Source organism: Rhinolophus hipposideros (genome assembly GCF_964194185.1).
Source record: "Rhinolophus hipposideros genome assembly, chromosome: 21".
In the NCBI taxonomy this organism is placed as follows: Eukaryota; Metazoa; Chordata; class Mammalia; order Chiroptera; family Rhinolophidae; genus Rhinolophus; species Rhinolophus hipposideros.
The window spans coordinates 35,150,082-35,167,794 of NC_138067.1; the positions used below are offsets into that span (position 1 = coordinate 35,150,082).

Consider the following 17,713-nt stretch of genomic DNA (forward strand, 5'->3'; position numbering starts at 1 on the left):
CCTCAAGAGGTAGAAGAAGCTGCTCTTTTTCCCAAGCCTCGTGTGCTCTCCTCTGTTTATCATTGCTTTTTCCAGCCAGCCTTAGCAGTTGCTCTCTGCTGTGGAGCTCATAACCTCAGGACACACAGGAGAGCCACAGGCCAGCCCACTTGTTGCTCTTGTTCCAGCTTCTTGCCCACGGCCTGAGAAGACGGAGCCAGGCCTCAGTCTCCGTCCCCACCCCATGGCCTGACACTACAGGAGACATCAGGGTTCCTGCACACGGTGCCTCCCCTCTTCTTAGTAGCCACACACTATTCTGGCTACATCCTGAGTCTTGTCAGGGAGACAGAGCAGTCTGGTGGTTAGAAACACAGCGTTTGGGGTCAAACAGACCTGGCGTCAGATCTCTGCTGCACCACGTATTACCTGCTTGACATCAGAGCAGTGGCTCTGTCTAAGCCTCTGTGTTGTCCTCTGTCAGTGGGTCAGTTGCTCTCACCCCGCAGTCTCTTCACTGCCTACAAAGTGCTTGGTATGGGTGAAGCATTCAATAAATGGTGGCCGTTGATAGAGCTGTAACCATAGCTCCGTTGACATTTTAAACTCAAATGTCTCTTTTTGACCATTCCACTCCTCCGTTCCCCAGCTTGCCACATTTGTTCTGCACCCTCACTGTATCCCGCAGTCCCAGGAACTTTCCCCGTGTGAAAAACAGCTGCCCGCTGCCCTGGGGTCGCACTCTTCAAAATGCGTAACTTTAGAGTCTATATTGCCTTCTAGATTTCTCAGAAAGACCTCAAGGACTAGCCCATCCCTGGATCAGGGTGGGTGGGGTCTGTTACGGGAGATGCTGCAGAGAAAAGAGGGGCAGAGGCAGGCTGGAAGCTGAGCTCTGTCCTCTACTCAGGAGAACGTGCTGTGTATGCAGCTGTTACTTTCTATCAACTTTTAGGACAGATATTCTGTAAAATGGCTCTTTCAAGGTCCAGGGTAACCATTCTTTGATTGGCTTTTAATGAATTGTTTCTAACACAATTATTTTATCACAACCATAAGTTGGATTGATGCTCCATGCATCATGGGTAGGAGGAAGAAGGTGCTGAATTCTTGTTCTTATTGGTCCTTCCACGTCGGGAAGAAACTTAGATTAAATGACTCATCCAAGGTCAAACGTGATAAGTTGTAGAGCCAACATACGAAATGTCTGCCTTTTAAAACTGCCCAAGATCTCTGACCCCACTTTCTCCTCCCGCAGCACCCTCCTTCCACCATCCTACCACTCCGCATTAAGAGGATGCCTTACCCCATCCTACCATCAGCCAGCGTTGTCAGAAAATGTCCCAGTGGGGACCCCACGTCAGACATTTAGAGCCCTTTTCCAGAGTTTTCCCTTTTAGAAGGAGGTGGGGTAACGCTCTATGCCCTTGGTCCTTCCACCTCCTTGCCCCTTAGCGCTCCTTCTCCAGTAGCCGCTGTCTGTGCATATCTACTTACTGGTTTGTTCCCCACCACTAGAAAGGAGCCCTCACGAGGATCGGCACTTGCCCGTGGATCCTCTGGCCTTCTCTGTGCTTCGTACATCCCAGGCACTCGCATATTACATATTGTTGACAGAAGGAATGACTGACTTGTATCGGTCGGAAGCTGTGAGAATGTGATCCCAGAGCAGATGGCGCATGGCGTCTCCCCTGGCCCCTCCTGCTCCCTCTGTACCACAGCCTGCCCGCCAGGAGACTGAGGAAGGAGGAGGAAGACGAGCTGTGTGCCGGGGCCCCAGCGCCGCTCCTCCCGTGTTGGCACTGTTGCTTTAGGACATCCCCACTCTGTCCTAAACCAGTGAAGGTTGAGCTTGTCCCACGCCTGGTCTTACTGCTGCCAGCCCACAGCTGTATCCAGCTGCTCAGAACCTGTTGATGGCAGTGGGGCACACTGCCTAAGGGCAGGGACACTGAAGTCACGTGCCTACTCCAGTTGACAGAGTTTTATAACTTGTCCGTGTCTTGGGCTTATTGTCCATATAGTGGGAATGACCCCATGTGGTGGTTTCTAGAACTAAATGAGATGATCTCTGTGAAATCGTTGGTATAGATGAAGTACATGCTGAGTGTTCGATTGAAGCTGGCTGTTGTTCTGTACAGTACTAAATAGATGCTTTTTATTCTATTGATGTCACTTGTCTCTAGGTTGCTAGGTCTGCTTCCTCGCTTGCCCTCCCTGCACCCCATCTGGCACAGGTTGATGGGGAGCAGCTTTGAGGGAGGTGTGAGTCGACAGACTCCCAGGAGGTTTGGATGGGAGTTCACCTATAATTCTGATTGTTCCCTAGAGAGGGAGAAGGCTTTGCTGTGAGAGTTCTGTGAGTTCGTTTTGGTTTGCTCCTGGTGGTTTCCACAGGAGAAAGTAATTCAGAGGCATTAAGTGTCACCACTGGGAACTTACCTGACTCACTCTGTCCAGGAAGCAGAACTCTGACCAGCGCGGATAGAAAAGGGCAGCATCTGAAATCTGTGCGAGGAAGTGAGTGGTCCAAAGTTGAGTCTTATTTTGGGCTGCTGCAAGGGACAGGACTGGTCCAGAGGGTGGCGCTTGGGGTCGGGTTTTAGTTCCTTGTAGAGGGCAATGGAAATAGTTCCCCACCCTTCCCCACCTCCCCAAGGCAGTGCACTGAGTGCTGGCAGCGAGTGGCCCCTCCAATTGGATAAATTGCAAACTCAATAAATAAAATGATTTTTTTGTAAGTAGTCTGTGTAAGCCAATGAAGTAGGAAGAAATTTGAATGTTACAGAACATGATAAGAGTTGTAAAAAGTTTTTGTTGTCAAATTTGGTATGGGCAAAACAGCTGTAAAAGATTAGGGGAAAGTGTCTCTGCTGGCCGGTCTCTGCTCAAGCTGCTTTCTTTGCAAGTAGCAAGTCCTTGCTCTCCTTTAAAGACAAAGAAATAAGAAATCACAGAGCTCACCTTAGAGCTGGAGTTAACGCAAGCAAGCTAACAGGGACCGGCAGTGTCAGAGCACAGCTGTAGCCAGAGCCAGAGCCAATGCACACTCATATCTTAAAATGTTTGTGGTATATAGTATTTTTACTATATATGTTGTTATAATTGCATATTAATAGTACATATTACCATAGTGTTACATATATATATAGTATTTTTCAAATGAATTTCCTACTTTAAAGGACTGTTCCATCAACCGACCGACTACGGATATAGCTCAGGTGAGGGTTTCTACTGTACTGGCAAATGGAGTTGTCCAGTAGGTTTTGTTGACTCCTACGAGACTGATCTGTCAGCTGTATTTCGTAAGACTAGAAATATGACATAAGCTATGTTAACACTGTTACCAAAATAACCTGTATCTTTGGATTCCACTTCCAATGGAATATCTTCTTATAGTCAAACTGACCTTTCAGATTTTTAATCACATGGCTTTTACTCTGCCTTCTAAATACTATGTGGACATAATTGGAATTGTGGGTTGCTCTGGTTTAGCTGGAGCTCAAAGACAACCAGGGTTGATGTGAGCCAGAGTCCAAATGGGGGGAGTGGGAAGGCCCATCTGAACCTTAGGGCTTACTATTTGGTTGAAATGTTTTGACCTGTAGGAATCAGGCACCTAGATCCAAAGGCAGATCCTCTAAAGCATGGTGACTTTCTAATTTCATATGATTTCACATGTCCAGTTAATTATTACTTTCTACTCAAATTGACGGTTGAGAATTTATTGCACTAATGTAGTAGCAACCCACAACCTAAATACGTCTGGCTCTCTTGTTTTCACAGGTGTTGGGGCGATGTTTCTTGACCGTGGTGCAGGTCCATTTCCAGTTTTTGACCCAGGCGTTACAGAAGGTCCAGCCCGTGGCTCACTCTTGCTTTGCCGAAGTGGTTGTGCCAGAAAAAAAGAACAGCAGCAGTGGCGGCAGCTTATCTGGCATGGGCCACACACCCGAACTGGAGGAAGCTGTGCGATCCTGGCGGGGGGCTGCTGAGGTAACCCTGACTTTGGGGGAGATTGCTGCCCTGTGTTCAAACAGGAGAGGCTCCCATGGGCCTCTGCCTGTTGGTTCTGAAGAGAGCCTTTTTATTTAGAAATGTGAGTTTTAAACTGTTATCAGTAGCTTGTTCATTCTTTTGACAGTGAATGTCTTTGTAAATGCCCACTTTGTGCCAGGCATGCACCAGGCACTGGTGTGACAGCCTGTCTGTCCTCACAGCCTCTTCGGAGAAAGGGCTTACAAAAACGGATCAGAGGCTGTGGTGGAGGCATGAGGAGGGAGCCTTCCTCCAGCCAGGATCAGTGTAACAAAGCTTCTAGGAAGAGGGACCAGGGAGAAAAGGCTGGAGCCTAAGTCTGTAAAGGCAGGCTAGAGCTGGCAGCGGAGGGTAAGTGGTCAGCCAGGCCGCTAGTGGGGATGGGGTTGGTGACATTTCTTATAGACATTTTAATGCTCCTTTGTTTCCAAGGCAGGGAAAAGACTTCAGCACGTATTTTTCTGTTTTACAGAGTAAAAGATAATTTATGGTTAAGGAGTAGTATTGATTTGTTATAGAAAATGTAGTTTGAATCATTCCATAATTAAATTGACGAAGTATTTCATTTTATGTTTTAGACATCTCTTTTAATCAGTCTTCCTTCCTCCTTTCTCCCTCTCTCTCTCTCTCTCTCTCTCTGTCAGTCAGTCTCAACATGGCTCCTTCTTTATATCCTTAGTTACAGAGGTTCTGTTCAGCCAGACTTCAGATGGTTCTGCAGGTAGATTGTTCTCTCATTTAGTTGTAATTTTAATGTGGTCATGTGAGGTGACAGGCACAGCGTTTACCTAGTCTGCCTATTTTTTTCCTCTCTCCTTTAATCAAATTTTTCAATGTGATTTTTTTTTTTTTACATTTTAACATTTTACATTCTCTAATTTCCATATTTTAATTGTTTGCTCTTCTGCTGCATTGTTACTTCTTTTGCCCTGAAATGCTCATTGGGGTTGAATGTGGCAGTGGGACATGTTGACTTTGTTGCAGGTGGCCGGGCAGTGGGGTCCAGACCATTCTCTTGTCATCTCACAATCGTCTGTGTCCTCCTGGCTGCTGGGCTTCAACCTCCTGATCATGCAGCTCCCATTCACACCTGGCTCACCGTCTTCTCCACTCCACCTGTTGGCATCATTCCTGCTGAGAACCCAGCCCGCCTGAGGCCTCCTTGCGGTCCCTTGACCTCCTCACATTGACCTTCTCCTTCATCCACTTCCGTCTGCCAGGCCTTTCTGCCCTCTTTACTTCGTGTCCAGCCAATGTTCCTCCCCCACACTAGGCTGAGAAAACAGAGTCCACTGCTGCTGCGAGCAGCTCTTCATCACGTCACCAAAACGACACCCCTACTCCCTGTCAGACCCTCTTCTCGTCCCTCCCCTTCATTATAGTGGAGGAGGGGCCCTGTCCTCCTGTCCAGGGCCTGCCCTGTCCCCACCCTCATGATGGGACCCTGTGTTTTCTGCCCCCCCCCGCCCTCCTCAGCATGCTCTTACCAGCACACAAACATGCTTACAAACCCCAAATCCGCCGTGTCCTGCCCTGTGTCTCTGCTCTTTTCAGAGCCAACTTCTTGGAAGGATTGTCCACCTCACCTTTGATTCACTCTTTAAAAATTATGAAACATTTCAAGCATGTGGGAGATGGCACACATACCCATCCATTTTCTTTTTAGCTTTGTCGAATGAATCTTAACATATTGCCACATCTGCTCATGCCTTTTCTTTTTCACAAATACTACGTATTCCAAATGCAGATGAGTCCCTTTGTACCTCTCCTGTCTTCACAGTCCTGCCCCTCTAGAGGTAACCTCTTTTGAATGTAGCATTTGTGACTCCTGTGCATATTTTTATATTTTTGCTTTCTCTATATATATATCCATCAATAATATAAGGTGTTATTTTACACAATATGAAACTTTATATGAATGGCATCATTCAGCTCACTGAAATGTGGCTTTCACTCCTACACGAGAATATGCCTTTTCTTGTCAAGGTCACTGCTGGCTTCTGTGTTGCCAAATCCGGGAACTCTTTGACTCCATTCAGCGCTTCGCAGCAACATGAGTGCTTGAAAATCCTCTCTTGTGACATTTCTGATCCAGGCATTCCCAGTTACCCTCTTACCTCTTGGGCCATTTTCTCCATCTATGTTGCTAGCGTCTCCTCTTCAACGTAGCTTCCGAATGTGAGTTTCTCAAGGCTCACTTGTAGGCGCCTTTATGTCTAGAGAGTCTCCGTCTAGTTTGGGACTCTGTGCTGGGGGCTCTCAAATGCGTGACCAGTCCACTTCTCCTGTGGGCTCCAGGCCCCTGTATTCAGCTTCTGCTTACCTCAGGTGTCCAGGTGGCTCAGGCCTCACCTTTCCCCACACACCTGTTCCGCCCCAGATCTTCCCCATGCTGGCAAGTGGTGCCATTCCACACTGGGTCACTCATGCCAGAAGCCTGAGGTTTATCCTCTGATCTTTCTGTCACATCTACAGCCGGGTCAGGAGAAAGGCTTGCAGGTCCCACCTCCAAAATACCCTAGATCTGTCCCTTTCTTTCCATGTCCACTGTCACTACCCTAGTTCAGGGAGTCATTGCTCTTCACTGACACCTGTAGCAGCGGGACTCCTTGTCCCTTCCCAGTCTTGCCATCCTTCCTCTCTCTTCTCCCTTTAACACTGGGTGACACTGCTCCCCATTTCCTTAGGGTAAGGTGTGGACCTCGCCCCATGCCCTCGCGCAGTCACTATAGTCTGGCCCCTGCCTTGCTTACCACGCTCCCCCTTGCTCACTTGGTTCTAGCTTGTTGCCAACATGTCTGCCTGTCCTCCCCACGCCCTCCCCCACTACCGTTGACTACCTCCTCCTCCTCAAACTTTCAGCCTAAACGCTGATTTCTCCGTGTCCAGGATGCTCCTGTTTCCCTCAGTTTGTTTTACTCCATTTTCAATTTTTAAATGTTCTACTTGTTTGTCTTTTCGGCCCCCGAGGCCGTCAGCCCCAAGATGGTAGAGACCAGGCTTTGTGCTCCACTGTCTATCCAGTGACACCTAACATAAGACCTTGTGGGCTAACTGTTGGACTGAATAAAGGATTCTTAGAAAGAGAGTCACATGGTTTTAAATTGTGAGACTGTAAGGATTCAGGGAATGGTTACAGTGGTATACATACATGCTTTGTGAAGCTTTGGAACTTCATAGCATTATAGTTATAGCATATATATTTATAGCATTAAGTAACACTAGCTGCTTAACTGTAGTCCTGCAATCTTGGTAACCATTAACACTCCTACACTGGCCTAGAAGAACAAAGTAACTGTTGAAAAATGTCATTTGTTGCACAAATATTATTGCAACAAAAATGGACGTTAAAAAATTGAGAGTTCATCGTGAAGCCCTCCTCCTAATAAATTAAATATATATGTTTTTATATTCTCTAGTCCTGAACCATATGTATCGGTAACTTGCATTTTATCACAAGACACGGATTAGTTTCTTCTTGCTTTTCTATCCTGTTTATGTACTCTTCATAAACTTAACGACTGAACCATAAGTGTTTAATTTTTCTGTGCAGATTTCAAAAGCTGTGTTTTTCCTTTAACGTTCCAATGTTGTTGTTTTTTCCCTGTTCTGTATTGGTGTGGCTTTTCACTTTGGTATAGGGGAACACCCAACCGTGTGCATTCCTTTTATTATTATTATTCTGGAAACTCCAAATGCCGATACTCTCGGTTATCTGTCTTTTGAAAGCAGAGAAATTTAAAATACAAATATTTTATATATCTATAGAAAATAAATAACAGGTAGGGAAGTCTTTTTTCCAGCGTTTCTTAAATAAGATAGTACTATGTCAGATTTGCTTTGGCTTTAAGATGCTTGATTAAGTCTTCAAAATTTCTGACTGCTCACATGAGGAATGCAGAACGTCTGTTTTACATCTGATGCTTAGATGATTTCTTGCTTTATTTCAGTTGATTTTTTTGTTTTGTTTTTTAATTTTGCTAGTTCTGTGGCATCTTCTTTTACCTACCAGTCACTATTTATATTGCAGGCAACATCTAGACTAAGAGAAAGAGGCTGTGATGGCCGCCTGGCAGGAATTGAAGTTCAACAGCTCTTCTGTTCTCAAAGTGCAGCGATTCCTGAGCACCAGCTAAAAGAACTAAACATAAAAATCGACAGTGCTTTGCAAGTAAGTTTCTCAGAACTGGCACGTTGATGCTTGAGGGATAGGAACAAGGGAAGGAATTCAAGTTGTGACGTTGAACCATTTGGAAAGTATAATAAGAGAGTAGTTGGCCTTAAGTGTTTTAAAAACTTTAGAAATTTAAAATTTCTATTTTCATTGGACTCTCTTTATAATCTATATAATCTTGATTCTTGAAAACAATTTCTTTGCAGGCATATAAAATAGCTCTGGAAAGCTTAGGCCACTGTGAATATGCAATGAAAGCTGGTTTCCACCTGAATCCAAAGGCGATTGAAGCCAGTTTGCAGGTATGCTTTTCCTTCTGGGAGCGGTGGCGTGGCAGCGTCACCAGACAAGTGAACCCAGTGTCTCGCCAGATGAGCTGTGGGTGACCTCTCCTCTCCCATCCAACCCTTTTCCTGCAGGGCTGCTGCAGCGAGGCCGAAGCACAGCAGACAGGGCGGAGGCAGACGCCCCCGCAGCCCATGCAGTGTGAGCTGCCCACCGTCCCGGTGCAGATTGGGTCGCACTTCCTGAAGGGTGTCTCCTTCAACGAGTCAGCCGCTGACAATCTGAAACTTAAGACGGTAGCTTTCCATGGGGTTCCAACAACCCGGGTGTGAACTTGAAAACAGAGTTGTTAAGGAAACCTAAGGGCTTGTAAAGAATATAGATTAAAAAAACAAAACTGAAGTGAAGGCAGGAGGGAGGCATTCACCTTTCTCAGGAGATTGGTGTCTTAATAGCAGACTATGGTAACTTAATTTCTAATGAGACACTTGCCAAGCTTTATTCATACTTTTGTTCAAATGTTTAACATCAAGGGTTTTGAAAGTACACTGTAAAATACTGTTACTCAACTGTAACAGTGATTAATGTTTCAGTGGACTTTGTGCATTTAGTAAGAGGCGAACTCTTGTCAGTGTGATGACCATTTGTGGAGCATCGTGGGCCAGGCACTGTGTCCTTTAATGCTCACCCATGAGCGTACCCCTTTCCCCACGGGAGAGACAGAAGCGAGGGCCCAAGGTCACACAGCTAGAAAGTAGTAGACTGGAATTGGAGCTTATGCAGTCTGTTTTCAGAGTCTGCATACCTGACCACTTGGTCATCCATAATAAAGTTGAGGTTTTCATTGGTATTCTACCAGACGATTTTTGTCTCCTTATTTAGAGGGATTCAGAATTCAAAATTCTTCAACCCGTTTGCATTAGCAGATTGCTAAATAATGCTGTGTTTTGTGCTAGTGTAGAAATACTATGTGTGTATTAATGTACGAGGTATGATCAAGAAATACAGTGAATGTTGAAATTTTAAAAATTTATTACAGTAAAAGACACATTGCCATTAATCCCCTTCAAAATACTCCCTCTCGCTTCGAACACACTTATCCCATCGTTCTTCCCACTTCCTGAAGCAGTTCTGGAAGTCCTCTTTCCTGAGTGTGTTTAGTTGCTCTGTCATGGCTGCCTCGATGTCCTGAATCGATTCAAAACATTTACCTTTCATGGTCATTTTGACTTTGGGGAAGAGCCAGAAGTCACATGGTGCCAGATCCAGTGAATAAGGTGGATGAGGACACACCGTAATGTTTTTATTTGACAAAAATTGTCATACCAGAAGCGATGTGTGACATGGAACCTTTCCATTGTGATCAAAACAAACGGTGAATACTGCTACCGAGCGCCATCCAATGGAAAGGCAGGATATCCTCTTCAATATGGGAAGCAGCACATTGAACCTTAGTAACAATTTGTGACAAGTTTCAACTTGTTTGGTGCAGTCAGTTGCATGTGAGCTACGGTTGAGAGGTGTGTTTTAAAATGGGCTGTAAATCATCCTCCATCAAGACAACGCTCCATGTCACACATCGCTTCCGGTACGGTACTTTCTGTCAAATAAAACCATTACGGGGCAGCCAGTTGGCTCAGTTGGTTAGAGAGCAGTGCCCTTAACACCAAGGTTGCTGGTTGGATTCCCATATGAGCCAGTGAGCTTTGCCCTCCACAACTAGATTGGAAACAACGGCTTGACTTGGAGCTGAGCTGCCAGTGGGTGGCTGGTTGGCTCAGTTGGTTAGAGCGCATGCTCATAATACCAAGGTTGGCGGTTTGATTCCCACATGGGCCAGTGCTCTGCACAACTAGATTGAAAAACGACTTGACTTGGAGCTGATGGATCCCGGAAAAACACACTGTTCCCCAATATTCCACAATAAAAAAAATTTTAAAAACATAACAAAACATTACGGTGTGTCCTCATCCACCTTATTCACCGGATCTGGCACCACATTGCGACTTCTGGCCGTTCCCCAAAGTCAAAATGATTGTGGACATCAGGGCAGCCACGACAGCGCAACTAAAAACACTTGCAAAAGAGGACTTCCAGTACTGCTTCAGAAAGTGGGAAGAACGATGGGATAAGTGTGATCAAAGTAAGGAGGAGGATTTTGAGGGGATTAATGGTGTGTCTTTTACTGTCATAATTTTTTTTTAAATTTAAACATTCACCATACTGTTTGATCAGACCTCGTATATATGTATATACATAAATATATATATATATATATATATATATATATATATATATATATATGACCACTCTATAGGGTTGAAAAAAATCTCTGAGAGTGTCTGATGATAATTACTTAAGAAATTAAAATTCCATGACTTGGGGGTACGTAAACAAAATGCTTTTTTTTAAAGGACTACTGTGTACTTGTAAACGCATTTCAATCTATACATTTTTGTACCTTGTATGACTTCATATTGAAATGTGAACTCTCGTTATCAATCTATAGCATACAATGTTACAGCTGATCAAGGAGGCAGGCTGCTATAATGGAATCACACCAAGGGATGATTTTCCTGTGACTGAAGTACTGAATCAGGTGTGCCCATCCACATGGCGGGGCGCCTGCAAGACTGCTGTGCAGCTGCTGTTTGGCCAGGCTGGACTGGTGAGTGAACATGCGTGATGGATGAGAGCGAGAGGAGAGAGACATTTCAAGCTTGTAAGGATGTGGTGTGGGCACTTGTGAAAATACTAAATAATTTTAAAAGTTCTTCGGTGCTACAGAGTTTCGACCAGATAGAAAAGGTAAAGGAAGAGCAGCATTAAAATATCTTTCCTTTCTTCTCTTATAAATTGATAATATGTGTTGGCAGAGAACCTAGTTACAAAATGATGTTTCAGGCTTTCCTCTTTTTAAGACAACCACTACATAAGTAATGATTTGATAGGGCCCCTTGACCTGACCTCTGGAGCTACAGTGGATGTCTTTCTGTTGCCCAAACAAGCCAAACCTGTCGTAGGCCTTTGCACTTGATGGTCCTGTCTCCTGAGAATACGCCTCTCTGATCATCACATGACTTACTCCTCCTCATCTTCCTCATGTCAGCTCACATGTCACCTCCAAGAGACCTCAACAGTATAAGTAATGCCCCCATCCAGTCACTTTGTAGCCCAGCTCTCTCTCGGTCTGCTTCTTAGCGATAAAATAGCAATATCAACTCAGAAATAAATTTGGTGTTATCACCTTTGGAGAGAAGAGTAACTTGCCAAAGTTGGATGGGTTCAGGAGATCCACATCTGAAATCACCAGTTAGCTTTCTGTTTGACACCACTGGCCCACATAACTTGATGGATTTGATCCCACGTTCTAGAATTAAATGACTACTTTTTGAAAAGATACAGCATTTCAATCAGAGGCTAAAGGAAGCTAATTAGAAATGAAGGAAATTAAAGAGCTTTTTCTTAGTCTAATTCCTACTTTATTCATGAAAGGAAGTGTTGGGAGGGTGCTGTCCTTTTGTTTCATGTGGGTGAAGGATCAGGTGGCCCCTCTCCGGGTGCTGCTGCCTTGCAGGGGACAGATGAGAGCCTGTCTACAGTGGTGAGTCGCACTTCCTTTAGGATCTGTTTCGTAGCATAGCAACCCTGGAAACAGGCATAAACTGGAGATTCCCTGCTGAAGTCTGGAAGAGCCCACTGCCTCTGGGAGATTGATCAATGCTCCCAAAGACCCTTTTAGCTGAAACGAGGAGAACCATGGCGCAAATCAGGCCTCCAGAAAGGAACTGTGCAAAAAATAAGGCAGAAGAATACACAGGTTTTGAGAAAACATTGTAGGCTTCAAAAAAACAGTTCCATGTTATTCAAAGATCAGGAACTTCTTCCTAGTTCCTACCCCTTGATCCCAGGGCACCTTTGTGTGTGTGGCTGACAAAGAACCTTTAGATTATGGTTCTGGGGATGGGAGGAGAGAGGAAACACCTGCCTGGTCCAACAATAGGTATTACTTGGACAGGAAGTCTTTTCTAAAGGACATTGCAGACCAGCTGTGGAAACTCTGTTTACAGCGATGGAAATCAGCCCCATTAGTGGCTGAATTTGGAATCATAATAAGCAAGTCTGTGTGGCTTGACCCCATGTGATATGTTAGGGATTTGGTTTTAAAGTGTTTATGATTATTTTCTTAAAATTGTTTTAGTTACTTAAAAACATGTTCATCACTTTGTCAAGCTCTTTAAATTACGTAGGATACTGTGTCATCTGTGTTGTATTGAAGGCTCTCCTCCTTGGAGGAGAGTATTGAAGGCAGGATTAGTTCTTCATCTTTCGTAAAGTAGTTCTGTTTTTATTAATGGTGGAGGATAAAACGATTTAAAAAAAAAAAGCGTCATCCACTTCTGGCTTGTATTCAGTCATTACAGATGGGCTTTTCTGAAGCATTGGTTTGAATTTTTATGACATTTTTACTTCTTTCAAGTGCACAAATTTAAAAGATACGAAGAAAATGAAACAAAGTTATTCCTAACATATTTCTAGTTTGGAAGAAGTGCCACAGTGCTTGCAAAGTTCAGTACATCCTGCACCCAGAAGTTGGTTTCTATTTATTGAAGTATTACAGTATTCAGTCATCTTTATTACTTACTGTTGTTTCCACGGGGCTCCCAGCTGGCCCCTGCATAACTGCCTTGCTGGGGGAATAATTCTTGCCAGAGTCACTTAGCATCGATAGGTTCAATAGGTATTGGATTTGTTTGTGATCCATTTTCTTCTCTGAAAGCTGATTGTTGTTTTTGTTTCTCTCTTAGGTGGTAGTTGACACGGCACAGATAGAAAATAAAGAAGCCTATGCCCCCCAAATCAGTTTAGAAGGCTCCAGAATCGTGGTTCAAGTCCCGTCCACATGGTAATGTGACTCTAACACAAGCCTAAGCTCTGATAGATGTTTGCACATCTTTGAAAAGATTGCTGTGTTTTGGACAAACTCTATGCTAGCTGACAGGACATGTCTTCTGCTTGTGTGGGTTCATGGGCAGTGGCAGTGTGTCAGTGCCATGTGTCATGATTATCGGTCTGTGATGAGGAAGCCAGGCTACCTGAAAAATAGTCTCATGGACCTATAATGTAACTGGAATGAAGTCCCCCTTTGTTTCTATAAAGTTAAGTCTAGAACATAGAATTCCTTCCCCTCCTTTGTCCCAGCAACAACCAGCAATAATTAATTATTATATTTGTAAACTTACAATGGATAAAGTATTCTTAATTTATTAAAACAAAAGCTCCTACAAATCAGTAAGAAAATGGGCAAGGTACATGAACAGGTAAATTAGAAGACATAGTCAACAAATACGTCATCTAATAAAGAAATGCAAAGTGAGGAAGCAATACAATGCCATTTTGCCCATCATGTTGTTAAATTGTTTTAGAATAATAATACTAGGTTTGGGCCAGACTGTACAAAAATAAGCACGGAAGTTGTTGAATAAATCACACCACCTTTCCGGAGGGCAGTTTGGTGTATCAGTCAGAAACCTAAAATATGGGGTATGACCTCAGTTCCACAATTCCTCCTGTAGGGATTTAATCTACTGACATATGGACAGATCCAGCTACAAGGATCGGCATCATAGCTTTAGCAGTAAACAGCAAAAATTAAGCATATGTTGGAAGACTTCTGTTACTAAAGTTATCATCTGAATGACTCTTTAACGATATAGAAAATACTTAAAGCATTGAGGTAGGAAGAGAGAAAGACAGTAAGGAATAGTGGCACTATTGGTGCCTGTGTGGACTGAAGTGGGAGCTGGGTAGTGCATTCAAATTGTATTTAAACTGCAGTTTTTTGAAATATGAGGGTCCAGTCCATGGTAGATTGTGCCACACGTTTGAGAATTGGTTGATATATCAAGTAGGGGTTGACAGTTCACTTCATGTCTCTAAACCTCGCTTCTATGAGTCTTCCCACCCCAATTTTTTAAATTTGATTATTCAGATGGTATATTGGTTCTTGAAATGAATGGTCATTTGTATACATATCTTTATTCGTATCAAACAATAAATTAAAAGCCCACTTTTCTGTAAGATTTTTGTGTTCCTGAATTCCTAATTTGTTTTCCAATTCGAATTCTTATTGAAAGATACTCAGTTTAGCCCAGATTCTCATTTTGAAGAAGACAGTTTGCACTTTTGGATAATTGGGTGAATTTAAACAAGTAGTACTGCAATGGTTAACACTTCAGTGTACTTTCAAAACTCTATGACTGATTTCCTTTGTAATTCATTGCACGTCCATGAAAGACCTTCTGGACTGTGATTCCTTGGAGAGACTCCCTCTGCTGGTTGCTTTTGGTAAAAATACAAAGTTTTTTTTCCGCTTCTTTCAAATTATAAAATATGTGCTTGTTGAGACAAAATCAAACAGAAGTGATTGCTTTACTTCACCTTGAGGAAAATGAAATTATAGCAAAGCCAGTCAAGAATTTATTTTTTTGCTTTTATTAAAATGAAGTGTCCAGCTTCCAGATGTGTTTTTTTCTAAACAATCTCAGTAAAGTAATACTTAGATTTTTAAAGTATCGTATTTAAGCAATCCATTCTTTCTTTCAACAGATACTTATTAAATGTCTGCTATGTGACAGACACTGTCTGGGCTCTGGGCACTTAATCATGAGCAAGCCCGACAGGGTCCCTGCCTCTACCCGAGCTGAGTTTGTAATGGGGAGGCAGGGAAAGAGCTACCAGGCATAAGAGTTAAGCTCAAACACTGGCAAGTGTATGAAGGGAATAAGAGTAGAATGATGTCATATGAGAGAGAATAACTGGGGTAGAGATGGAGAGGGGAGGCTATTTTGGAGGAGGAGGTCAGTCGTGAAGGGCCTCTTAGGAGATGTGAAATCTAAGAGGAGCTGGCCATGCAGAGTGGGTGGGGAAAGCATTGCAGGCAGAAGGAACAGCAGAGGCCAGAGGAGTGAACCAGCGTGGCTGGAGATCCGGTAGGTAATGATGAAGGGGGGTGAGGGAGGTCGTAGACGCCAAGACTTGCAGGGTCCCTAATGGACTCGGATTCATATCTAAGAACAGGTAGAGTTTTAAGCAAGTCTGAGTGACTTGTCAAAAGAATGGATGTAGTCTCTTAATGGGATTTTATTGATCAGCTCACAAGACTGATGAATAAAATAAAAGTGCCAATTTATTGATTTTCAGAAAGAGAAATGATTATCACCAGAAACTGTAGGACTCCTTTCTGCATGACCAGCAAATACTCTCCTCGTGGACAAACATGTGACCAGCCAAATCACAAGCAGAAGTTGGCTTGGGAGCATAGAGCAATGTGTCCTGATAATCAGTGACTCCAGGCTGAGAGAATCGGATGCATGAATCTTGGCCAGGTCCACTGGCCAGAATTCTCTCCCAGGAGTCCAGGGGCTGGTTGGGCACTGTCAGCGTTTACCTCGTTGCCTGGTTCCTGAGGTTGGCCAGCTCACAACCTCCCAGGTTTATTTCTTCTCAAGTTAAAGTCAATGTTGGGGACTCCTACTGTATTCTTAGGGTGGTAGCAGAAGGGTAGCGTGAAGCACTCAGGTGGAGGTCAGCCTGTGGTAAGGGCAGGGCCTGTTTCTGTCCTCTGCTGTGACGGGAGGGAAAGGCAGGCTGTGGGGACGGGGACACAGGTGAGATGGCGGAACTAGTGGAGAGGGGAATGAAGTAGAACCCATCTGCTTACGTATTTTTTCAACTAAGTGAGAGTTGAGAAAGGAAAGAACCGGCGAGTCGGTAGAGATAGCAGAGCTTTAAGGAGAGGGGAGGAGCGGTGAAGCAGTCATCTTGGAAAAGGGAAAAATTAATTTATGGGAAGGTCATGTTTGTTTCTTACCTGAAATCTACGGTGAAACCTGGTGGCAGACTGTGAGGGTTTTCCCTCCATTGATCCTCAATTTCTTGGGTACAGGTGTGTAGAGCTGTACAGGAAGGGAGGGTCAGGGGCATCAAGGAAAGAATTTGCAAAGGAATCGATACTGTGCCAGACCACGGACTCTCAGCAGGGTAGAGAGGAAAGTCAGGGCTGGGGCTGGTTGTTGGACAGTGAGAGGGCTTTAGGGCCCCGGGAAGGCAGCCTCTCCACTGAACCCTTCTTTTCCTACCGATTGGACTCTAGTTAGAAATCCATGGACACCCCAGACCCCATTGCTTCCTCTTCCTTTTGCACAGCAACAAGTTCCTGTTAGCCCTGTCATGCTCTAAACGTTCTTATAATTACTAAATTTTTATTCAGTGCAAACTGTAGCCTTTTGTATGAGGCCTGCTTGGAACACCCTTGCAGAGAAGTGCAGCCGAGACTAATACAGCCTGGTTTGTGCCTAGGTGCCTGAAAGAAGACCCCGCTACCATGTCCCTGCTGCAGAGAAGCCTGGATCCCGAGAAGACCCTGGGTCTGGTGGACGTGCTCTACACAGCTGTCCTGGACCTCAACCGCTGGAGGGCAGGGAGGTTGGTGTCCCCACCTGTCACTTGAATTGGTTTGCATTCAGGTGCACACCTAGGGACAGTATGACCACATAGAGTTACATGTGTGCTCACGTCACTGATAGTATGTGAGTCTATAACACAAGAAAGAGAACTTTTTGGTAACGTTTTATTTTGGAGTAATTTCAAACTTACAGAACAGTTGCAAGAATAGTGCAGTGGATTGCTCTGTGCCCTTTACCCCGACTCCCCAGTTTGTTAACATTTCTGCCTTCATTTATTTTATCACTTGAGAGGAAGTCCATCAAGAGGATTTTAACCCAGCTTGTGTTCTCCTTACGAACTAAGAGCAGAGAAATGTTTAGAAAATGTACTTATATCTTGCATGAACTTTATATCTGAAAGTAGCTGACTGTTGCAAGATTATCCCTTTGTGAATTGTTCACCTTAGAACAGGTAGGAACCTTAAACATCTAGCCATGCGTCCTCCCCTTTTCTTAACTCGTGAGCACACAGAGACCCAGAACAGTGAGGTTGCAGCAGCCATCATCTGCCTCAGCTCCCGCCCAGTACCCTTTCTATCTCCAGTGCTCTCTTCCAGACTAGAAGAAAGTGCCTGGGAAAACTTTAGAAGTAACATCCATCTGTTCTTGGCACTGTCTGTAAAGTACTTCTAAGGACAACAGTGCTGCCTAGTGTCCCTGAGTCCTGCTCACCCACCCCTCTTTGCTTTGTGGATTTGTCCATTGTCCTTCTGCTGGATCTGCCAGGCTC

At 44.2% G+C, this 17,713-nt stretch overlaps 1 protein-coding gene across 3 annotated transcripts in view; it reads left to right on the forward strand.

The window, feature by feature from the left end:
• The window catches only part of GARRE1 (granule associated Rac and RHOG effector 1), a 71,576-nt gene that overhangs the window by 42,262 nt on the left and 11,601 nt on the right, over positions 1 to 17,713 (forward strand). For all 3 annotated transcript variants that reach the window (XM_081032951.1, XM_081032952.1, XM_081032953.1), the window contains exons 5-11: positions 3,766 to 3,975; positions 8,048 to 8,188; positions 8,398 to 8,493; positions 8,611 to 8,772; positions 10,986 to 11,144; positions 13,285 to 13,382; positions 16,838 to 16,963. In XM_081032951.1, the coding sequence (XP_080889077.1) occupies positions 3,766 to 3,975; positions 8,048 to 8,188; positions 8,398 to 8,493; positions 8,611 to 8,772; positions 10,986 to 11,144; positions 13,285 to 13,382; positions 16,838 to 16,963 (992 nt within the window). The remainder of the gene's footprint in view (positions 1 to 3,765; positions 3,976 to 8,047; positions 8,189 to 8,397; positions 8,494 to 8,610; positions 8,773 to 10,985; positions 11,145 to 13,284; positions 13,383 to 16,837; positions 16,964 to 17,713) is intronic.